The 25,211-nt window shown below is 45.0% G+C and overlaps 1 protein-coding gene across 23 annotated transcripts in view; it reads left to right on the top strand.

Moving 5' to 3' along the window:
* The window catches only part of LOC119458298 (uncharacterized), an 86,582-nt gene that overhangs the window by 35,796 nt on the left and 25,575 nt on the right, over positions 1-25,211 (top strand). For 4 of the 23 annotated variants that reach the window (XR_007467955.1, XR_007467951.1, XR_007467954.1 and 1 more), the window contains exon 2: positions 23,660-23,823. The exons of 4 other annotated variants lie outside the window; for them this stretch is intronic. Coding sequence is in view for 15 of the 19 variants with exons in the window: in XM_037720133.2 (XP_037576061.1) it covers positions 23,719-23,823 (105 nt within the window). In the remaining 4 variants the exon portion in view is untranslated. Of the gene's footprint in view, positions 1-1,226; positions 1,495-5,208; positions 5,293-12,412; positions 12,865-23,659; positions 23,824-25,211 lie in introns of those variants that run through there. 15 more of the 23 variants (XM_049671029.1, XM_049671027.1, XM_049671033.1 and 12 more) reach the window with 11 other exon arrangements.

Genomic DNA, 25,211 nt, shown 5'->3' with positions numbered 1-25,211 from the left:
CACCATGCAAGCAAAGGAAAGCAAGTTAGAGCTAGGGAAGGGACACCAGCTTCGCTGTTTGCCCAGTCTTAGCACCACTTAGTTTGAAACTGCCCCTCATTGTTTGTAAACGCACTAAAGAACTCGTAATAATACAGTATCAAACGAATTACATAGGAATAACTTAGTCGAGGACACTGAATGCTTGATATGGGTTTTTTTTTCAATAAATTGCCCCATATTGTGTCATGAATTTTTTTGTTCTGTCGTTTTTTTTTCAGGGGGGATATTGCAAGTTTTATTCTTTATGTATTCTCGTTGTTCTTTGTACTGTGCATTCCTGTTTACAAAAATATATTCGTATTTCTTGTACTGCATTCCTCGTCCCTCCCTTATGCTACTGTGTAGCTTGAGTGCCTCACAAATAAATCAAAACAAAATTGACACGTTCAATACATTTCAATGGGTATTTATGCTAATTATAGCTGATCAAACCTGCATATCAATTCATAGGGACCATGTATTATTTTTTCTCAGAAGTGATGCTTTAAGAACTTATATGCCCCAGTTTATTGTTATTTTTTATAAGGTGGTTGATAGTTTTTCCCCTCGGTTTTCAAAAAGATAGGTATGCGTGCCTTGACTGACACGTACGTACACCACTCAGTTGATTTTAGCCAAGGGGTTACTGTTAACTTTTCAAAGGTTTTAACCGTTTACCTTCCTATTTTCCATTTTCTGGGAAAACCAGGCTAATTGTATTGACAACATCTCCTAGAACTTCTGGAACCAGGAAACTCACGCTAATGCAGAAGGTTTTCACGTGAAATGGTTAATATCCAAGTGGTTTCGTTCCCTATTTTTTTAGTTGCATTTTGCATATAACGTTTGTGTGCAAACTGAATGCTCCATTTTCCGTTTTTACTAGTCATTGTATATTTTCAATACAAATATTTCAAAACAGCCGATACTGCTGGGTTCGCAAATGTGCGTGTTGCGATCTTACTTGCGTGTACTTCATAAGACTCAATGAATGGAAATGATGTGTGCAGTTTGTTTAGATTGTATGTGTTTGACAGTATGGTCTTAGTGGAAGTGCTAATGTACAAAAGCTATATATTTATTATCTTGTACAGAGAACATGTAAAAGTAAAATTTTAGTTCCTTGCTCATTGAACAATCGGGAAACATAGCAGGATTTTTTTGTGCTCACAAAGCTCACAAGGACGTATTTCTGCCTGTTTCAGTTTTTGTCTACACCAGAGCCAATATGGTTATATAACACCACTGGAAGTATCAACCGTGAATGTGAAGTGGATCAAGTGAAGACGATAAACCAAACTTGTGTTCTTTTATTGCGATCACGTTATGAAAATGACACAAAGTATTATCAACATTCACGCTCGAATCTATGTGCTGTATTCATATCCGTCTTTTTTATTCGCAGGATATCTGGCTACCTACAGGGCACACTTAATCCGGACAATGTCGATCGCATGTTTATTTTTAATCAAGGTACTACAAAACGTCGAAATGTTAGTTTGCTTTGAATAGGCGCTTTAGGAGGCGTTTCTAAAATTACTGAACTCTACTGGTGTCGCTGATGAAATGAAAAACAGTATGTAATAAGTAAATGATCCAGCACGTACGTAACCAAAATGTTTGTCTAGACAAATAATAAAATCGCAGTGCTTACTAGAGATAAAGCAGTGCTTCATCCTTCATGGGTTTCTATGAAATGCGCGTGATTACGGGCACGGCATGTTGCACCTCCAACAATTCACAAACATTAATGTATACTTTTTAGAGTGAAACTTCGTGTATATAATATTGTGGTTTGATTACGCAGGGCTACGAATACTCATGTTCCATCTCCTCACAAGGAAGACAAACTTTGGGAACAATAACAAACTTTGTGGGGGTTGACAAATAAGAACGGCATAAAATTAGTCCGCAAGTGCGAACACAGATTAGGGGCACTATAACGTAAAATGATTCCAAACTGTTTTGAATCCAATTTCTGCATTCAGCCTCCACGATTGGTCAAAACAATTTCAGGCCACTCCTAACTTCGCCTGTCTGTCACGCGACGTCACGAAAACCGCAATAGCTCCCCATCTGATATAACGTACACTTATTATGCATGATTAAACCACATAAAAGAAAAATAATTATTCCTGATTTGACACATTTTCACCATTAGCCCTCTGCTATTGGTCCAATGTTTTCTGGCTACGCCCATTTCGCCTGTCTGTCACGCGACCTCACAAAACCGCGAAAATATGCCGAACAAAACTGAAAATGTTTTCTGAATAGCCACAGACCGGGCCGCTATTTTGTAGCGATGCCTTTAAAGTAATAATGACTTTTCACGCTTATCGCGCTTTGTCAGTGGCCAGAGCGACGGTCCGCTCGCGTTATCAACGTTGATATCGTGAGCGGACCGTCCCTCTGACCACTGACAAAGCGCGATAAGCTCGAAAAGGCATTATTACTTTAAAGGCATCGCTACAAAATAGCGGCCCTGCCTCGTTCCGAAAGGAATAGAAGATGGCTGCCCGCGCCGATCACTCAGGCCCTCGCTACTCGCACCTGCCGGTGAGCATGTAATTATGTGCGCATGATAAACCTTTTTGTGTGGCAGTGAAACGTTATCGATACCTTTCGGCATGCATACCACATCGCTCTGCCAACTCTTCCTTGCTGAGGATCCGTTTTAGAGGTATTCTTGTCCTTCCGTTGCACGCCGCCGCGATTTTCGACCAGCCAGCGGAAGCTAAGCAAGGGGAAGCGGATCAATCGGAGAAGCCGGCACTATCCTCTTCATGCAGTTATCTATTTTCACTGTGCTGGCTCGGCCCCATCGAAACCCTCTCCACTAGATCGTCAACCTCTCCTCTTGTCAGCCAATTAGATAAGAAAAACCGCTGAGTGTAAACAATGTTATTGGTTTTGAAAGCGAGCAAAGGTGACCTATAAACGAGGAAAGTGTTTGATTCGGTTGTTGAGACAACGCTGCGGGTCACCGCCCGATGCTTGCATCGGTGTTTACGTAAATTTGACGTCAGGAGTATGGAATCAAAGCAGTTTTAAATCATTTTAGGTTATAGCGCCCTAGGTCGAGAGCCATTAAGCCCAATTTTTACTTTATATATTATAAATTTTACTGGCTGGAAAAGCATTCATTGTGCACATTGGCTGTTACAAAAGTAGTAAGCAGCAATTGTACAGTAAACATTGTTCACTGCGCGCTGCTCGTATTAATAGCCGCTATGTAAATTTTTGAGACTAGCATGAAATTTGTAGACACTGAATTAAACCCTTAAAGCCGCAGTGACAAAGTGGCTGTGGAAATCAAGTTCTGAGGACGGGGTTAATATTTTTTATTTCCAGAGACCGCCGCCGCATTTTATTGGGGGTGAAATGAAAAGAACAGAAACCCTTTTGTACATATCAAATAAATGTTATTATAAAAATTAAAACAGAGCTGCCTCTCACCACCCTCTTTTGGCGTCACCATAACCCGTTTGCTTGCAACGTATTACGCCGTAATGGTATTGCGAAGCACTCTTTCGATAACATTACTAGGACATTTTTCTTGTTGTTTACTTTGGGTCGTTTTGAGTAATCACTCATTGTGCAACGTTCCTCGTCATGCCTCCGTCCATGACAGAGTCGGTTTTATTTTTATAGTTGTTTCGCTTTGGGCTTCATCCCTTCGCTCTGCTCTTACACATCGCATAGAGAGTCTAGCATAGCGCTTTGCATTCTATTCCAGATAGCGGTATTCAGAGTAGGGCAATATTTCCGTCTGGCAAGACACCTTCCAGTCGGTCAGTTGACCATTAGGTTGCTGGCTAGACTCACCTGGCACCCTTTAAGTAAGAGAAGTGTCCGGTGGTGGGACTTAAACCAGGTTCAAGCACTGTATTGCTTGAACCTGGTTTATTCAATTGGGCCACAGACCCATTCGCGGAACGTGTCCACAACAACCTTACAACTTCCACGGCCTGGCTGGAACGCAGGCGCTGTGCACGCTTCAGTTAAGTAAGTTAGCATTTCGAGACGGTCGGCGTGTGCTACGTATCCCGCAGCAACACGTCACATCTACGGATTGCAGCGCACCCTGTTCTCCCACCCTTCCTCTAAGCCATCAGCGAACGTTTGAGACATACTGTGATATTGAACCGCCTTTTCAATCAGCCCCCAGTACAACCAATCTTTTACGCTAGGGCTCTAAATTGCCTTCGTAGCACTTTGATTTGTCCTGGCATCTAAGGGTATCTTTCTTGCATCTAAGGGTATCTTTCTTGCACCTTGGTAATAGCGATAAAAAAGCAATAAGGCTGAGTTATATATTGGAACGATAGTGTAAAGCTCAGGTCATCTCGATGTTAACCATTCATCGTACTAAATGTCATGGTCCTGCGTTTACGTGCCACAGATCTACCTGCAGTCAACGTTCTGCAACAGACTATTTCTGCTGAACTATCAAGACGAATGCAGTAGCGGCGCGTATATTTTAATCGTGTATGCCAATTTAACGTAATGATATAATGACCGTGACGAGCGACATTCTGCGAGAGCTACAATATAGCGATTAAGAGCAAGTGACTATGTATGAAGCCTATAAACGGCGTATTGAATAAACTGGCGCACTAGCGCTTTAGATACGAAATTCCCATTGTTCTGCGCAAATAAAGTGGGGTATGTTTGGACGTATATTCGAACTATTCAATTTAACAACTATCAAAATGGTGATCTGGTCGTATTATTTGACAGGGCGTATCTCCATATTTTGTATGACTGCCTTCTGCGCGTGCGCTCAGTGGGCGTTTGCTTTTTATTCACTATTACCTTGACTAAGTTCATGAATAAGGTAGACTTCGTTGTCAAGCAGTAGCTATGCGTTTTGGTGACCTACTTAGATAGCTTTACCATCTTCAATCTGTTTATTTTTGCGAACTATTGCCATGCTTCAATGAGAACATGTTCAGTAAACAGGATATAGCACATACACTTTCTTTCCTTTGGGCCAATATATTTTGTGTGTAGGCAGCGTTCATCGAGGCTTTCACAAATTAAATATTCGCACTGATAAAAGACAAGAGCAACCGTTGCGGCATTATGAAGGCAGAATGTTTCCTTTTTTACTACACTTTACATGACATTACAAAACTTGCTATCTGCAGTAGGATGCACTAAGTCAAAATTTTACTACTATTTCAGGCATTCCGTACAATCAGACGGAAAATGTTGTGTATCTGAGTACGAAGTTAAGGTGTGCTGTGATTAAGGTTACGACACTTCCCGGTGAGTTATATACGAATTTTTTCTTTCTTTCTTTGTAAAGTAAACGTCTGCAAAAAATAACTTGGAGTCACATTATTGGAAGACTATTCTTGCAGACTACTTCGTGCTTTTTGATTGTTTTTCTGCAACATTTCCTGTTCCTACTAAATTTAATTTCAAAAATAAAGTAATACTTAGGTGACAATATTCGACCCATAGGTTGCCCGAGAGACCAGTCCATTTCGCCCATTTATATAACTTCACAGGAACCACGAATTGAAACTTTGTTTGACTGAACTTAACCCAAAAACATGCTTTCCATATTTACGAGAGGCACCGCCTCCCGCATTTTTAGCTATATCGCGTGAGAACACTATAAAAAAATAAGCCAGTTCCATGCTTGTGAAGTTTGGTGAAACAGCGGAGCTCTGCATGTGTGGGTGTATAGCGTAGTAGGTATGACGCTCGCCTTCGGACTGTGAGTAGCCAGGTTTAAGCCCCGCCTCTCTCTCTTTTTCTTTCTCTCTCTCTCTCTTTCTCTCTATCTGTGTTTCTCTTTCTCTCTCTCTCACTCTCATTTTATATTTCTGTCGCCCACAGCAAGTAGTGTTACAATCGTTGGTACAAAGCAATTATATGGTTCCAATAAATGCATGTTCTGCAAGCGTGGCTGTATAGCTTAGTGGTTAGGACGCTCGCCTTCGGACCGTGGGTACCCGGGCTCGAATCCCACCTCACAAAGAAAGGAATATCGCATCAGACGACTTTTGCACAGGAGATTGCTTAGTGCACTTGAGAGCCCTTCTGACGGTCTCACTGATTAACGCCGCTTAAAGGCGCTAAAATGACGCGTGATGGACGCTCGCGCGATATACAGGTGTAGCTAAAAATGCGGGAGGCTGTAGCTCGCGACCTACGGCGGAGATGTGTGATACCAACCTGTGAAAGGTGACATTAGCTTTGTGCCATATATGAGAAACATAAGGCTCGATTTCTACTCAATACTATCATTGCTTTTAACTTTAGGTAAACCCGTGTCTTGCGTTCGTGTCATCCGTAGTGTCCTTTCAAATCTGCTGCCATCATACCTACCACTTAATGTTCGTCCCTAAGACCGCATTGTTGTGAAGGAGCTACAACATAGACATACTTACAGGACAAAGAAATTGTGCGCACACAATGTGTAGCTACAAATGTGAGATTAATTTGCATAAATCCCACAACGAAATCTACAAAAAGAGGCTATTAAAGGAAAAGGCATGGACCATGACATCGCACGGAACTGACAACGAAACAGTTTAGGATACGCGAATGTATGAAGCCAGTTTCCGAAGCAACAAGAGTAATCGAAGCGTTGCTTAGTATATGCCTGGCCTTTATGTTTCATCGAGAGCGCTTATAGGACTTCGCCAGCTGTTAGGTTCCCACTCTTCCCTAATTTCTTCACGTTGGATAAACAAACCGTACATAAACAGGCTTTGCAGTGCGTTGCGAAATGTGCAAATCCAGTGTTTCTTTACATGGCTCCCGTCGGGAGCGACAGTTGTCCGACTGTTCCATGTGCACCGGTCGGGATGATGATCATAATTTATTGGGAGATGCCGAGGAACAGGCTTTAAGCTAATCAAGTATTCTATATATACTAATCAGTCTAGCACTTTCCCTATCGCTCCTTAATATTTTCGCTGGTATTTAAAACCTCTATGATTACCTTGTATACGCCATATAAGAAAGCCATATACAGGGGAACTGCAAAGCTTCAATTTTTCTTCAGTTTCCGCAAACGCTCGCTTAGAGAGCTACGAAGGTCCACGACCTGGTTTCCTACGTTAGATTGTAATTTTCGATCTCACCGAAGGAGGTAGCTCCAATTCCCAAGAATATGCATCCCGAGTACAACAAGGAACGGCGCAAAGCAGGCGCACAACATATTCAATCGATGTACTCCAATAACGCTAGGTACAATACGTACTACACGGGCGCAGCTGCGTATACAGAGGCTACCGGGCAGCGCTACCAAAGGAGGTACGCCCTGGCAGTCGTGGACGCGATCAGCCAGCAGCAAATTACCGCGTCGACCACGGCGGGCTCCTCCACCTCGGCCGAAATGTTAGCAGTGGCGATCGCGCTCGCTCACGCGGAGCGTTCGGAAAGGGACTCGGTCGTGGTCACTGACTCTCGGGAAACATGTTGCATGTTTCTTAAGGGGCACGTGACTGCGGCTAGCCTCCCGATAATCCCCAAATCGTTGAACCACCGCCATCGCCTACTCTGGTGCCCGGGACATGCGGGGGTACAGGGGAACGAACAGGCTAAAGCCTTAGCTCGAGCGTTTACTAACCGAGCGATGGCTTCCTCTTCGACCCCAAACCCCTCACACTATCCCCCCAAAAATCCCATCAATTTAAATGTCAAAGACATCCTTGCTCATCAACGCGGAGTCCACCGAAAATACCCGCCGCCTCACCCACAACTTAGCGGGAAAGAGGACGCCGATTGGCGCAAAATACAGACCGAGGTATTCCCCCATCTAAAACTGCTAAATGCCATGTATCCCACCCGCTATAGGGCCACGTGCCCTTGGTGCGGTGGCATACCTACACTAATACATGTAACCTGGGAGTGTACTAAGCACCCTCATAGGACCAACTAATATTATCTCAATGGAGCAGTGGGAGGCACAGCTCGCCCGTTCCGACTTGGCAGGACACAAGTCCTTGATTAGCCAGGTCAGGCAGGCGGCAGAGGCCAGTGGGGCCCTGGACTGAGGGGCTCCGACCACCGCTATACCTAAAATATTTTCCAGCCAAATAAAATTTCTCTCTCTCACTCTCTCTCTCTCTCTCTCTCTATATATATATATATATATATATATATATATACGTTAGATTTTCCGCCGACACGAAGAAATGAATTAAAAACTGCCATAGAGTGACACACAAAGTGGCTAGCGTGTTTAAGGCTGTAGTGCGAATGCAGAACTCCGCCAACTTTTCGGGAACCCAAAAAGCATCTTAAGTAGCTGTTCTGTAGCACTGCTTAGGTAAATGCTGCGAAGGCAAATGCAGTTGAGGAAAATAATGCCCCAGGTATGTTTTGAAAAAAAAAAAAGCATTTACATCTTTGTGAACGTCATCACACGTTATATGGGAAAGCCGTAGTGCAGCTACATTTTGGATTAAGAATGTTAAGCCAGATATTTCCCTTCATGTGAGATTCATGCTGTCTTGTGCTGCGTCTACATGTCTATGACGTCCTTATTTATAGAAGTTTAACGGTAGCTTTCGTCGGATATTTTTAGCAAAATGTTATTCCTAATTCTTTTTTCATTTTTAATCCATTAACTTGGTCAACTGATTTAATTTTCAGATCCACGCCGCATATGAATGAAATAACTTTTGAGGGTTATATTTATATCATGATATGTTGTGCTTGCGTAAATAATGGTTAAAATAAAGCAAGGTCGCAATTTCGCACCAGAGGCAGGGCTTTGATAGCGATAAAGAACTGCACAAAGATTCATAGTTTCATCGGCCGTATAAATTAGAGTTATTATTCGCTTGCTATGAACAAGCACAGTGTGGCGCGCAAAGGTAAACATGAACTAATGTCACTCCATGACCACGAAACGAACATTCGTTGTCACAACGCTGGCGTGATGAAAACAGCCGGAAACGGGAAGCAAACGCTCCGTGTTGTCTCTTGCTTCACCACGTCTCAGAAAGTTGAGATTACGCAAACTTAAGCAATATCGGCAAGGTAAACAGTGCGAACACAAAGCCGGCAGCCATTTCGGCTCACTCTTTGGCTTTTGCACCCGCCGCAGTTTAACTCCAAGATACGGCGTATAGGCCATGTATTAGCTCAGCCGCGTAGACAGCTTTGTGCAGGCACGGCTGGGTTATGGAGGAGAAGACGTGCGCTATCCTGCTCCTCCAAGCGCGCTGCCCCCGCCACCCCCCTCCATTCTGATTTCACCCGCTTGCTCACGTGATCTCCGACATTCGGAGCCACGGAGAAAGAAAAACTAAGGAGAGGCCCTGACGTCACTCTTTCTGAAGCTCAGGGACGCCAGAAGTTGGCGTTATTCCGCCACCGTGTCGGGGCAGACTCTTCTCTAATATTTGCATTTTTCGCCTTCAGCGCGCACGTGCGCTCCGCCGTTGTGATCCAGACCAAAAGATCCGATAGAGGCGTATACCATCGTGATACCGTTGCTTATGTCATTGTGTCCGGTTATTGTGCTCTAGCGTTGGAGGGAGTTCATAATGAAACTCGCAAATTAGAATGTGAGGCCGGTCCTCCGCTGCGTTTGCCGGCTTACCTGAAAATAAATCACTGCACTCTCACTGCACTGCAAGGATGTACAGGCGATGACCGGCAGCAGACTTTACGCACATCACGACACACCGACCTATGGCTAGCCCATCTGCAGTTTCTGAGAACATACACGTGTGCTGGTCATGACTTTATGAATCGTATTTCCTTAATGAACACGTTTCAAGCAACCGCTCACCGCGGAGATGTGACGAGCCACACAGCGCGCCGACGAAGACGCCAGCAGAAGAGAATGTTTAGATTAGATTAGATTAGATCATGGAGTTTTATGTGCCAAAACCACGATCTGATTATGAGGCACGTCGTAGTGGGGGATTCCGCAATAATTGGGGCCACCTGGGGTTCTTTACCGTCCATCTAAATTTAACTACACGGGTGTTTTCGCATTTCGCCTCCATCAATATGCGGGCGCCATGGCCGGGATTCAATCCACGACCTCGTGCATAGCAGCCCGACAGAAGAGAACGTCGTTAGATGTTACACGGTGCCGAACAGTAGGCGCGTATGGGTGCGGCTGGTGCGTTGACCGGGCCTACGAGCAGCCATCAGCCGCATGATGTGTGCGCAGGCGTAAGTTCCAAGGTCGATCAACATAGGTCGCGAAGCTTCGGGCGAAATGAGGTTCAGAACGAATTGTGACCGACATCAGCAAGGGTGGTTATGGGAGCAGCGAGTGAAGCGCGACTATGTTTGGAGGGAACAAACATTGCGAAAGAAAAGGCGTTTTTTAAATAAAGCGAGACTCAGTTAGATTCCTTCGACGAAAATAAAATTCGTCATCAATTTCATATACGCATGGCGAGAAGAGAACAAATCTATTTTACTTGATCATTATCAATATAAATGCGTTTTTTTTTTCAGTGCCCACCGTAAGAGCGCCCACCGATAGCGGCGGGCGTTGACGCCGCTATCACTTGTAATGCAATGCCGCTCTTGAAGTGTGCAGAAAGGCGCGCTCGTAAAGTTCACCTGTTACAGTACGCCCCCTCGTATGTTGTGCTGCTTTGCTTGTCGACGTTTGCTTGAATTTGGTGACGCGGGCAGTTTCATTGTTTCTTAACCTGTTCAGTCAAAAGTAGTAAGTGGCGGCCGCCAGACAATTGTTTACTTTAGTTGTTTTCGTGGGACAGTGCTGACCGATGGGCTTGGCGTCCAACGAAAGAACGAGCACTCTACGCCCAAAATGTTCGTCGACCTCCAAAGAAAGTATGTTCCGTGCAGCGATGCAATTTCGACACCCGTACGGCTGAACCTTTCCTGCATCGCTTTCCGCGCTGAAAGCTCGAAATGTCCATCAAGTCGAACGGCGAGGCATTTGAATATACAGCCCCAATGGCAGGCCTCCGAAAACAAATTTCGCGCCTTTGAGAACAAAATGACGTCACTTCTGTTTAACGGATATGACGTCACATTATTTTTTCTTCCGCCGGAAGTGTTCCCTCCTCACATAGATGGCGCGAAGCCCCATGAACCGCCCATGAACCGTCATGTTTTGAACGTATGGGCTTCTATGGAAGCTGCGCTACCAGGTGTATTTACCTTGTAAGTTCTTCTGTCGAGCCTTGTTCACTCTCGCACCGTATCCGCCATCCGTCACTTCGCTGCGCCCCTTGGGTACACAGATATCTGCGGCAAGGAGGGTACGCCCCTTAATTACTCGCAACAGCCGCGTTTTTACCCATGCTTTGACGTCGCTGTTTTGCGTGCCACAAATAAATCGTCCACTGCCAAAACCAGGATTACTGCACAGGTATTACAGACCTGCAAGGTGTTTAAAGTACATATTCTGAAGCACAGCGGCTTCAGTCTGTGATAACACCTTAGCACAAATCTACCGATGATGGCAAATGTACACCCAGATCTTCCTTCATCCGTTGCGTGGTATGGGGTGTACGGCGTTCCATGGGTGCGCGTTTCTCACTTTTTACTGCTTCCAGTCCCACCTTGGCCACAACAACAGCTGTGAGAGCGCGGTCTAGATATAACAGAGTGGAAGAAAACACGACGGAGAGTAACGCAAGTCTGCCCGCAAGACGCCTTTGCTACGAAGCGAAACGCACGCAAGAGCACACACCACCGTAACAAAACCGCCATTGTGCTCCGACAACATGGCGGCTACAGAGAAAAGTTCCACGTGACTTCCACACTTTTCTCCTAGTGCGCAGACTGAGTAGCACCTATCCTCAGCCTATTAATTCCTCCATATTTGGAGGCCATTATGCCACACGCTTCTTGGCGCATCCTCGGACGCTTTCCCTCGCACCCACAGTATACGGCGTGCGGGATGCGATAGGATGTTACCGCACTTGCACTTTATGTGCAACATCTTGGCAACGGCGAAAATTTCAGTGGAGTGTCCATATATTTTCTGTTGGTATAAAAACGTATAAAGAATTGTTCTAAATAAAATACGCTATCAAGCACATATTGATGCAAACTTCAAGTTAGAATCATTCAATTTATACAGAGTGATTGCTGCTAAAAATACGTGATCCGTCGCGAAGAAAGCGTTTTAGTGTAGTATGATCCAGGTTTGTTCTATTTTGTGGACTGTCATTTAATGCTTGCCTGTAGCTGTAACACTGCATGAAGGATAAAACGTTTCTCTATATTTTGTACAATTTATTGATTAGAACATTCACAGTTATCTAAAACTAATGATCGTGAATAAATATAAATTTTTTTCGCCACTATAACAAGCACAATTTGTGTAGATATCAACTCGTGTGCAATTACCTCTGGATTTTGGCATTCGGGACAGCTGCTGAAGCAATATATTTTCTGTTCTCACTCTCTCTTTCAGGAATGCAAACAATCTATGACCTCAGAGTGCGAAACTTCTCCATTACCCGGGGCCCTAGTCGAGGCTGTATGCGAAAATGGACGAAGCTCACAAATAAATCACATAGTATTTACGCACCGATATGTCAAGGCATACTGCACAGCAAGACAGAACCAGAATTTAACACTGGAGCCAAACCAACGCCGAAAAACGAGCACCGTCATTAAGTGTCAGTTGCTCTGTTGACAAGTGTAAACTGACATGTTGGAGGCTAGTGCACAATTGTTATTCATATTCAGTAAAAATTTGCAGTTTCATTGCATGCAAAAGTACGACATCAAAGTCCAACCATCTCCTGTGCTCATTACTTTTTTTCGTTTAACTATTCAGGCAAAGCTTATCCTAGTGTTTGTGGAACATAAAAATAAATAATGAACTTTATAATCACATAGTCTACTAAAGTTAGGGTTGTTCATTTTTTCCGCTAGGCAGACAGTCGTGACGGCGAAAAAATCAAAACTAGACAGTTTTAGTTTAGCGTTAGCGTAATAGCGGGGTTACGGCAAATAGCGTTACCATTCCACAAACGAACTTTGGAGAAAGAGAGTTTTAGTATAGCGTGATAGCGTAGTTTACGTGCGGGACGCTATTCCATTACGCTTTGAATTTCGCATACATAGGGCACCTAAGATATGTGTGTGTGCGTCCGGCAGCGCAATGGAAGCCAGGAGCGCGTTGTATTTTTACTTGCCATGTTCGCCGATCTGCAGCGAAACAGACAAGCAGTACAAGCTGTCTACCATAGCCTCCGAAATCCTCCCATCTCAGAGGCCATATTCCGTCGTCGCGCCTATCACCCGACTTTATCGACAGGTGGGGCTCACATCTCGGAGAAAATTTATTTCGTTAGGCTTAATTAGGCGCGTTCGAAACGATAAGCGATCTCGAAAACTCCGCTAAATTATCCATAAAAACATATTGTCCATCCTGCCTGAAGGTAAGCGAAAGCCATTTACGCAGTCATTTCCTACCAACGAAGTGAATTATTCAACAGTAACTCCAAATTCAGTTCGAAGCGGGTGGCCGGGACCGCCGCCATGTTTTACGTACACTACGTAAACACGCTAACACGGTAACGTTAACTCTGAGAAATAGCGTGCGCACGGTAAACGGTATGGCTCGTTTAGCGTTCTTTGCATGCGCATTTCGATCCCGCTATTCCGGTACGCCCGCTATTCCGGTAACCACGCTAAACTAAAACTGTCTACTGTTCACTCTCCCCCTCCCCGTGTTACAAACTAACGTGCTCATTAACATGAACAGGTTAGATATTGCTAGCGCTGCAATGATGGCCTGTCGAAGACCGAGGATCCCATTTTCCGCGAGCGTCCGTCGACGATACGGCTGAGGCGCCCCGGCAATTATCTGGATGACACAAAAAACACGTGGGCAGCTTGCAATAGCGGTGCAAGGCTGGAGCAAACAGTGGAGCTGGTGATCGACCTAGCGTTTCTTCCAGGTTTTACTAGGCTTGGCTAACTTTTGTTATCAAATGTTAAGTGCTGCTAGGAATGGTATTCCGAATCGGCTCGTCGCCGACGCTCATATTCTCGCTTGGCCGCGCGACGCGCTTCAAGTTGAGCGGCTTCTTCTTCGGGCATCCGGATCTTCTTTGGTCGTCCCATGTCAAGGGCACACGTACTCGCCACAGAGTCAGCGAGAGTTCTGCCGCCGTGGCGGCGGCTCCGAGCTTTACGTCCCCGGTGACGTCAGAGCCAAACTGCGCCTCCATCGCCATTTTCGCCCAGAAGCATCTACCTAGTGGCGAGGAGCGTATGTTGGCGCCGTTTCTCTTCCGTGTTGTTTTGGTTTGCGAACGCCTGGAACTAATTGCGACAAGAGCGACGTCGCTTCACGGCATTTTTCATTACCATGACCTGCTGCGCCTTCGGATGCCAAATTAGTTTCAGAAAAAGCAAGAAGCTTAATTGTTTTGTACGCCAACATGCTTGGAATCGCAGGCACGCGAAGCTGCGTGTGAAAATGTGATTACGAAACTTTTACGATTCAGCTAAATTCTTTTGACATTTGAGGCTCGAGCACGAAAACGCACCTTAGGAAAGCAACTCTGCCTATTTTAGTTGCTCACTAGCTTTCTTTACAGCGAATGGCTTTGTTTGCCTCTTTTGTTCGTGTTCGTCGTCGGGAGACCAGGCACGCGGATGCTCTGGTTCATCGACCGTGGCGCAGGGCCACCTTAGCTAAACGCGGCCAGACAACGCTTGTGGTCCGGTGCTTCAGTCCGAACCTGCTGTCCGACCCTACTGTGCGACACTGCTGTCCGACACCGGTTTCACGACGTCTCCGACGCGGTGACACCTTCTTCTGCATGATCTGCAGGCAGTTTACGTTTGACTAATCTATATATAGCTGCCTGGCCTCGAGAATATATTTTGGAGAACTGTCGTGTGTGTGTGTGTGTCGTTTCAATGTGCGAAGCAGGTGCAAAACAAGTCTGATGTCTGTTTATGCTCCACCGTGCTGATTTTCTCTTTTTCTGGAGCCGTCCTGTACCCAAGAATCTCACAAACTGGTGAGCCTGCCAGGATTCACTCGTAAAATCAGTGAAAGAGGGCAGTTTCGCTTGAGAGCAGACACGCATTAGTAGACGGCACCATGGATTTAGAGAAACTCGCCGCTATAGGACTCCAACTAGGATTGTCAGGAGCCGAACTTCACAGATGGATTGAGGTCGAGCAAGCAAAACAAAGGGACGAGAGAGATGCGGAGCGAGAGGCAATCAAGGAAGCTATTAAATCAGCGCGCTTAGCTGACGAGAGACAACGTAAGGTCCTCCAGCTAGAGCTACAGCTTCAGGAAGGATCTCGGAATGTACCGGCAGCGGCTTCTAAAATTTTGCCTGCGCCCAGCACTACCCCGTCATCCCTCAATCCACAGAAGCTACTTCCTTTGTTTGACGAGAAACGCGATGACTTTCACGCATATTTACAGCGATTTGAGCGCGTCGCATCATGGCAGGACAGGCCACAAAAAATGGGCTCTTGCTGTGAGCATGTGTTTAACTGGCGAAGCTGTAACGGTGGTCGGTCGGATGACGGCCGCCGGTTCGTTTGACTACCCGAAGGTAAAAAAAAAGCTTTAATACAAAGGTTCCAATTAACGGCTCAGGGCTACCAAGCGATGTTTCGGAAAGCATGAGCAGCAGATGGCAAAACTGGAAGACAGTTTGCAGCACGCATTTCGGCCTATTTTGATCATTGGATTGAGATGGCTAACGTGCCTAAAACGGATGAAGGTCTACAGGATCACATGATCACTGAACAGTTTCCGCGCTGTTGTCAAGCAAAGCTAGTCATTTTCTTGAGGAAGCGAAACTGAAACTCCCTTGACGAACTTGCTAGCTTGACGGATCGCTTTCTTGAAGCGCAGAACTTGACAAACCTAGGAAAAGGTCCCGATAATGCAAATGATTACGCGGTGGGAAAACATTGAAGCTCCCAGGAAACCGCAACTCAAGTGCATACTCAGCCAACGGTTTGGACATTTCGCTCCTGACTGCCGTAACCCACCTAAGCATATGCTAAAGTGTAAGTTGTGTGACAGAAGAGGACATACAGCTTAAAATTGCCGAAATCAGTACGGGGACAAAAAACCGAGTTATTCGTGTGCACTCACCGAATCTCAACCAGTTTGTACTCGCCCAGTGAAAGCATCAAAGCGTCCACGAAAGAAGACTCGCCCATCAAGTTGTACCTTTCCTCACTGACGGGATGCCAGTGGTCGAAGGCTGACTGCTAGGAAGAAATGTGCGTGTATTATGAGATGCCGGTTGTAATACCGCAATTGTAAGACGAGAACTCGTTCCAGATGTGTATATTACGGGAAAAACAAGCGACGGTGTTCTTCTGGACGGCTGAACAAGCTACCTGCCTGAAGCTGTCATACAAGGGAACACGCCGTACTTCACAGGCAAGTTAACAGTGGCATGTATGGACGAGCCCCTCTACGACCTTGTTCAGGGAAATCTTCCAGGCTTCAGAGGACCATACAATCCGGACTCTGACTGGAAACACCCCGTTGCTCCCAACGAAGAGTCGTCGTCGATAGCAATCACGCTGAATAAGGCGCCTATGAAGCCTCAGCGAGTGTCGAGCTTGGCTAAACCCTAAACTCAAGAGCAAGAACAAGGCAAGATTCATCCTTTTTGCGTTCCAACAATTGTATTTCGTGACGTAACTAAAGGATAACTCATTGAAGAACAGTAGAAAGACTTGGCGCTGAAACATGTTTTTGCCAAAGTGAGCAAGTCGTTTAACTCTGGAAAGGGTGACAGCTACGAATTCATGGAAGAAAAAGGATTGCTATATCGCCGTTACCGCGTGGCTACCGGAAAAATATTTAAGCAGGTGATCATTCCCAAAGCATTTAGACATGGCATATTATAAGTGGCACATGAAAGCATCATGGAAGGACATCAGTGTATCAGGAGAACAACAGATCGTGTCCTACAAGAATTTTATTGGCCAGATATACACGGAGACGTAAAATGCTTCGTCAAGTCGTGCGACAAGTGCCAAAGGACAACCCCTAAAGGGAAAGGGAAAGTAGGAGTCGCTCACTGGGTAACATGCCTGTGATCCGTACACCTTTTGAAAGGGTGGCTGTTGATTCAATCGGCCCTTTTCATCGGGATCGGTCCGTGGGAACCGATCCGTTCTTACGTTAATCGACTTTGCCACTCGTTATCCGGATGCTGTGGCACTCCCCGCAACCGACGCAGTTCAGGTTGCAGAAGCACTGATCGAGATCTTTTTTTTTTGTAGCGTTAGCTACACTGGCCTAGCCAAGCCCGTTTCGCGCGGCACATCAAGAGCCGTGCTGCGCATGCGCAAGGATCAGTGATGTCACACGGCTTGCGCACCGGAGCCACCGGAGCCGGCACCTCTCGCGCACTCCGCCGCCGCCGCGCGCGACTCACCGCCGCCGGTCTGCGCATTCCAGAGGAGTGACGTCGTAGCCGTGGTAGACGCACTGGCGCCGGCGCGCGCTCACTGTGCAGTCATCGACTGACACTGCGGTGGAGCCGCTGCGCTTCTGACTGGCGTTTGCCAGTGTGGTATAGCCATGGAGAAGGAGAGCGCAAATGCTGCTCAACAGCGCAGAAGAACGGAGAAGCTTGATTCATCGGATCCCGAAGTAGTTGCCTGGCAATTAGCGGTTGAGCGTAGGAGACAACCAGGAAAGCTAAGAATAATCAGCTAAACCTTTGCTAACGCTACGTATATCCTGGCATAGCCGAGCTAAGCCACTGCAACTTTTTTTTTGCGTCGGCTTGCCAAAAGAAATAGTCACTGACCAAGGAGCAAGCTTTACCTCAGAATTGATGAAAGAGGTTAGTCGACTGCTCTCAGTGAAGCTACTCAAGTCGACGCCCTACCATGCGATGGCGAATGGTCTCGTCGAGAAGTTTAACGGCACCCTAAGGAAGATGTTAAAGAGAATGTGCCAAGAGCGACCAGATCTTGGGACTGACACCTTGCCCCTCTGCTTTTTGCATATACAGAAGTTCCACAGGCAAGCCTCGGGTTCTCTCCCTTTCAGCTCATTAACGGCCGGCACGTCCGAGGACCTTTGTCGGATTAATGGAACTGTGGACGAACGAGGAACTAGATGGTAGAACGCGAACGACATACACTTATGTGTTTAATTTGCGCAATCGCCTGGTGGAGACATGCAAGATCGCCTGTGAACAGCTGGAGAAAGCTTGTGACAAACAAAAAACCTACTATGACAGGAAAAGTCGTCCTGGGAAATTATGTCCAAGCGACAAAGTGCTCATTTTGCTGCCAACTGACTCAAACAAACTTCTAATGCAATGGAAAGGGTTGTTTCAAGTCATCGAATTTCACGTCATTGAAGTCTCTGAAAAGAACAAAATCTTTCATATAAATGTGCTAAAGAAGTACGAAGAGCGGGAGCCCACACAACCGAGTGTTCGCCTGCCTGAAGAGAGCCACATATGCAGGTGTAAGACTTCCCGTAGTCTCCAACCTCAGCGTCGTCCTCCAAGAAAACAAGGAGTCATCGTCGGAGTCAGGAACATGGTCGGTTGTGTTGGGTTAACCTACCTCGTGAGAGTCACCTCAAGCCCAACGTCTTTCTACTTTAACTGACACCGAAGCAACATCGTCCCAGAGCCTGACCATTTCTCGCCGAGCTGCTCTGGCGACGGAGCCGGCATCCTTGCTTTGTGTTATACGAACTATAACTTTGTGTTATAGTTCGTACGTAAACTGTTCGCAATGCTGTGTGAACAATTTGTGTCTTGTGTTCATATGAACAATCTGACAAACGTACATGACATTATCTTTTTTAATACCTTGTCCTTGTGTTAGAATAGTTGTGAACAACTTTCTCGAAAATATGGGTATTGTGATAATATATGGTACGCGGGAGTGGGAAACATAAACATATGAAGACAGTGCGGCGTGCGGTGGCGAAGAGGACACCGACCCTTCGCAAATACCCATGAGTGGGTACGTGCGAAAAGGTATCTACCTTAGGGGTCATCATCATCATCATCGACACCGATTTCCGAGCGTCGACAGTGGCGCCTCCAAAAGCGTGGCTCGAGAGAGCGTGGCCCGTGGTGAGTGCCGTGCGCGATGTTCGGCATTCGACGGCAGAGCTTCCTCGGTGGACGTCCGCCCCATACTAGCTATTGCCGCCCGCGTCACTACGCCTGCAGTCGAATGAACGCTGTCACAAGCTGAGAGGCCACCTCGTCCGGTTCTTCCTGGGGTCCAGGAGGGCTGGTGATCCTGAGCCTGGCTGAACGAGCGTGCGGGTGAGCGGCCACAGGGCTACCTCGCCAGCTGTGGACGTGACCCGGTGGGCTGCTGCTGTGTGTTCACGATCACAACCCCGCCGTCGGGAAACCGGGCACGTGGAGGCTCTGGTTCATCGACCGTGGCGCAGGGCCACCTGAGCTCCACGCGGCCACACAACGCGTGTGATCCGGTCCTGCAGTCGGACCCTGCTGTCTGACCTTGCCGTCCGACCCCACTGCCCGACACTGATGTCCGACACCGGATCCACGACCTCTCCGACTCGGCGACACCTTCTTCCGTATGAACTGTAGGCAGATTATATTTGACTAATCTATATATCGCTGCCTGTCCTCTAGAATGTATATTGGAGAAATGTCGTGTCTGTGCCGTTTCAATGTGTTAAACATGTCCAATACAAGTCTGGTATGTGTTTGTCCTCCTGCGTGCTGCTTTTCTCTCTTTCTGGAGTGATGCTGTGCCCAATAACATCTCAGTGAGTATGTACCAACTATGTTCAATGAGCTGCCACAAGGTTTTCCATGTCACTTTAAGAACACTGCGAAATCACTATAAATCCAGGCATTGTTACCTTGCTCTTTACTCTGCTTCACATTTATTGTACTGTACTAAGGTATTTAACAATATTTGGCACTGAATACTAAAATATTTTGTTGTGTATTCTTTGAATTATATATTTCATTTCTTCGCGACTGCTGCCAGGCCAATTCATGGAAACCTCCTAATTGGCTGTGACAGGCTTCAATCTTCATGTATTACGTTTGAAGATGGCAATGAATATTAATAATAATAATAATAGTGCCCAGGTTCGATGAAACATCTTGGCACCTACGTGGATAGAACGTTCTGCTTGTTTTCGGAAGTTAGATGCGCTAAAAAACGTGTGCTTCGCACTCTTGCCATTGTTTGTGAAATATCGGTTCCCTTTCGCTCCTCTGCTGTCTTTCTGAAATTCTACTCTAGTGTGCTCATTCCAATACTAGAGTATGTCCCTGTAGTTTGCGTGTGGAACGTGCAAATAAATATCGGACCTGAGTGAACGCGTCTAGAAGGCAAAATTTACAGTTACTTTCACAAACGCTTTTGCCATTTTGGTTATTGTAGCTCAGCCCGTTTGTAACTGAAATTGCCACTCTAAAATTACGACGTAATAAATCTTAATGAATTTGTTGGGCTAGTTGGTTCATGTTTCATACAACGATGCGCTCTTTCCTTTCGCATGCCTTTTACTTGGTGTGTTGCGTCCTTTCACTGTATGAAACGGCGTAATAAATTTGTACTTCTGGACCTTTAACATATTTCTCATGACGCTAAATATTGTCCAATGCTTCTTGATTGTGCACTATTTAGCGTACCGCACTAACATACCAGCCAGCATTTCGCGTTTTATTGCGTGGCTGTGTCGCAGTAGTTACTGTCCTTTATCTGCACATCAAAAACATGTTGTAAACAGTCTGCCTGTACTGACATACTTCACATTTCATTCCCTGTATTCTGTAACAGCGCATATGGTCCTGTTGTATGATTACCTCACTTTTATGGCAGCCTTGTCACATTTTCCCCCATGTTTGTTTCTCTACCTCATGTTGTTAGTGGTCGACCACATTGGTATTTTCTGTATGTTGTGTCTTGCGTATGCTCTGTACGTGCAACAGTTCAAAGGCTTATTAGGTCCTTTTGGGCACCATTTTAAACGTTCGAATAATTACTGTTTATATATGGTGTTATATTTCTTGTTGTATTGAAAGCGTACTAATTAAATATCGACAGAAATACGACCTTCATCTTTAGAAAACGTATTTGAGGGCATATTCACCTTACGTTTCCGAGACTTTCATCCGCACTGCGAAATAATAGCTCTCGCATTTTGGAGAATATATTACGTTAAAGATGCCATCGCGCAACATCAATACGGTCACGACAACTCATATCGAATGCAGGAAAATGCAGGAGGAGGTGCAAGATACAAATACCTGCTTGTTGCAATTCGCCGTTCTCTGTACCACCACGATGACACATATTCCGTGACTGAGGCAGCAAAAACATTTGCGCTACTACAGTCTTAAAACACGTCAGATAACAATCTCTTGATTTCTTTTCTGGCTACATTTAGTTAAACAAGTTTATATCTTCATAAAAAATAATCATTACTCTGTATAAGTACAGAACTGGCATTTTCCTTGTGCACAGCGGATGTCTCCAGCCAAACAGAGCATTCGTCGGTAGATTTCCCACCATTGCGAAAACGTGCTGAGCTTCCATATATTTGTGGAGATAATTCCTGACGTGAAAATGCAGTACGCAGTCACGAAACAAAATAAATGCAACAGATGTCACACGATTTGCCACATCTTTACTATTTATGGATGCACTTGAAAGTTATTGTTTGCGTCCTTATTCATAACCAGTGTTGCCGTTTCAAAAAAATTGTCGCTAGATTTACGTTTTGTTGTTACTTTAGCAACACAATTTTCTATTCAACAACGGGCAACTTATTTTACATACCTGGTAGAACCATTGGTGAAACGTTAGCGACTTGAAGGTTGTGAAAGCTGCTTTCTAAATGGACTTCTAGAACCTATTTCATTCTACCAAAGCCACCAGTTAGTACGGCGTCTGGGCTTCATGAGTGATTTTCAGAGGCTTCCCATTGAGATCACAAAATGCGCGTTTCATTTTTTTGAAACCTTTACAAAACCAATTTTAATAGATCTAAGCGCTGCGGATTTCGCAGTTTCAATTTGATCTGCCTTGGTAATTGTTGAGATATTTCGCAGTAAAATAAATACCTTATTTGCGAAAGTTTATTGAAATAAATGGGGGGGGGGGAGCGAGAGCAAAGCGCAACAGCCTAATTAAAGACATATTGACTGTAGAAAGGTGTGTACATCGGAGCGACAGGGCTTGTGAGTGCTAATATGAACGTACTGTTTTTGTCTCACGCCTATGAAGCAACTGAATACAAAACAGAGCTTTCAGTTGGATCAAAGACAAGAAGTGTAGTACTTCACCTTTAAAAGGATTACCTAATTGGCGTTGCCGTGTTAACGACGGGTGGCTAAGAGCTTGCCGAAGAATTCTGTTGTCTTTACACGATTGCCGAGAACTACAAAATTGGCCGTGACAATGAGAATAAAATAACTGTTCTTCATAGGAAAGTCTCTTTAGTTGTGTGTTGTTTATATTCGCTGAAATTCTAACCTTACAATCTCTAAATAAACACGACACTCCAGATGCTTTGATGGTTGTTCCGCAAATATATTAGTCATCTAAAGGTCCTCTAAGCCGTGCCGGTATATCTATCTTTATTATTCAGGCACATCTACGGGGCCACTGGAAAAGAGTTTACCATTTGGGTTGACGATTTACGCCATGTTAGCTCATCTTATAGTACTGCGCAACGCTTACGCTATTTTTAAATTCATTCGACAGTTTTAGGGATAATTTTGGTGACTTCACAACAAACTTTCGCGACTTCCTTCTCTTGTCGCCGTGGCACTCTGTGAATAAATTTGGCCACATTGATATAACAACATAAAAAAGCCTACTCATAGCATCTCGTTTGGCTGCTTAATGTTTGCTGGTGAAGCTGATGTCCAAAAACAGTTCGGCTACCCTATAATGTTCCCGTTAAGTGTCTTTAATGGCGCTAGCTCCTAGACCGTAGGTTAATGCACGTCCTTCTCCTACCACACGCAGAGCAGCAGCCGACGACGTGTCCTAACGCGTCGGTGGAGCGCACGTTAGGACACGAACAAAGAATTGGCTCATACCCCCGTAAACGCGGACTCTCCATTACCATGACAAAAGAGAAGTGTAATTCAACGCTGGAATGATGAGCGGCAACGGAGCTAGTAGTGGAAGAAGACGACGACGCTCGAGCCATTGCTGATGATAATTAATCGTCCTAATGATGAGATAGGTATGACGGTTAACTGGCCCTGTCCTTAACTAAACTTATGCTCCTATATCATATCTATCTTATACAAGTCCTAACTTGAACCATTACCTCCTTTTCGATGCTTTTTTTATTATTATTCTCACGGTTTTGGAGACACCTCAACTTCCGGCTGCCTGAGGCCAACTTCCGCTGTGCTCCTCGAGAGTCATAATGCCGCTATGTGCTAGCGCCATTATATATACAGATTATCAAACGATCATTCTAGAAGGCATTGCCACAAATATTTTCCTTCTGCAACGGTCAATTCTATTTCCACCACGCAGTAACAATATGTTCGCAAAGTCATTTTCATAAAAAAAATTTACGTGCTAGAAATATGTAAAAGGAATTGCACAGCGTTCTTGTCTTGCGCTACGCACCTGTGCGCCGCTTTGGACAATAGACATCCTACGTCGGCTGTCATTTCGAATATATGAAAACCTTTTTTTTTTTATGCAGCCGTTGCTGGAAGTGCTGCGCCCGATATTGTCTGCCTAGACAGTTTCTCAGCTAGAAGCATGGCGAGAATTAATTCTCTTGCTTTGCTTCTATTCGCCGCTTCTTTAACTATACTGGAAGGCAGATTCCGGTTCAACGTGAGAAGCCCTTTCATATTTTTTGTGGTAAGATATTCTTCATCTACTCTTGAATTTTTAAATTGGGTTGAACACTCCTTATGTGTGGCTTTCACTTCTATCGTCATTGCGATGCTCGTCGATATAATGTCTTTAACCTTCACTATAAAACTTCTCTAACCATGTCAGCTTGGAGATGTTGGTTCATCAGAACACGGTATTTTGTTTACGTACCGCAACGATTTAATTCTCGATTCTATTTTGCGGTTCACAGTAAACTGAATACATATTCATAATTGTTTCGGTCACTTAAGCTTTTACTGAGTCGCTCACTTCTAGAAACGCTGTAGGTCCTTTTATTTATCACAAAAGCTGAATAATTAGGTCTGGAAACTATTTATTGAAGCAGGAGCAGCAATCATGTTCTCACCTTTCGGAGGGGTTTTCTCTCGAAGATTAAATTCGTAGATTCAAAGAGGATTTTTTCAAGCATCCTGCTACGTTTATGACATATCACTGAGAAAAAAATTCGAGCGCTAAGGCATTTGCGCTTTTGCAAAACACGCCTGCCACTGTGGAAATATTAAACGTCCGCACTTGATTGCAGCTTTCAAAACGAACTACATTGCTCATTAGTTGTGGTGTCAAAAATAGTATGCTGCTATTAATGTCACGTATACAAACAATGAAATGAACAGAATAACAAGCTGAGGACAGTGTTTCTGCCACTACAAATATTTCCGATGTATCAGTGTTATTGGAAGCCAATTTTCTTTTTATGTACGCTTACGTCAGTTGAGTTTTAAACCGCCAATATTTTAAGGGCGCCTTGTTAGAAGGGTTATCAGACTGACCGTCTGCCTCCAACCGATTCTACCACTACTGACGACTGGCAGCCTGCCGGTACCAAATTCCTCTCTAATTGGCAATATGTCGGACTTCGTAGTCACTCAAGATTACGAAACTCCCTATAGCAACCAGAAATGCGGGTTGCTTGGGTGGACTTTGCTTTCTGATAAAAACCGCCATCAGCAGATCCTTCTAGATGAAAATCTCCGCGAGAGCAATTCCTAGCATTTTATTCGCTGCATTCGCTTTCAACTGGTGCCAAGGCAAGAACTGCCAGTGTTTCTCTTCAACGGCAGCATTTAGTTGACCGTTGTAGTCAGCGTAAGCCTGCGCTCAAAAAAAAAAAAAAGATTTCATAGTTGGCAGTCAAGGCCAATGAGATCTCGGATTTTGCTATGTATAGTCGGGTACATCTTAAGAACTCAAGTGAGGCCCCACCCGGATGACCGAAGCGCAGCAGTCGATTTCCTCCGCGACTAAAGAAATAGCCCCACTGAAAAAAATTGTTACTGCTTCTAAAACGCCCATGCATGTCTCGGTATAAATAAGATTTATGTGTGTTGATGACTGGTTTGGTTTAACTCTCG

The sequence above is a fragment of the Dermacentor silvarum genome, chromosome 7, assembly GCF_013339745.2.
Source record: "Dermacentor silvarum isolate Dsil-2018 chromosome 7, BIME_Dsil_1.4, whole genome shotgun sequence".
Lineage (NCBI taxonomy): Eukaryota > Metazoa > Arthropoda > Arachnida > Ixodida > Ixodidae > Dermacentor > Dermacentor silvarum.
The sequence above is the reverse complement of the archived record's forward strand: the minus strand, read 5'-3'. Positions and strand labels throughout refer to the sequence as shown.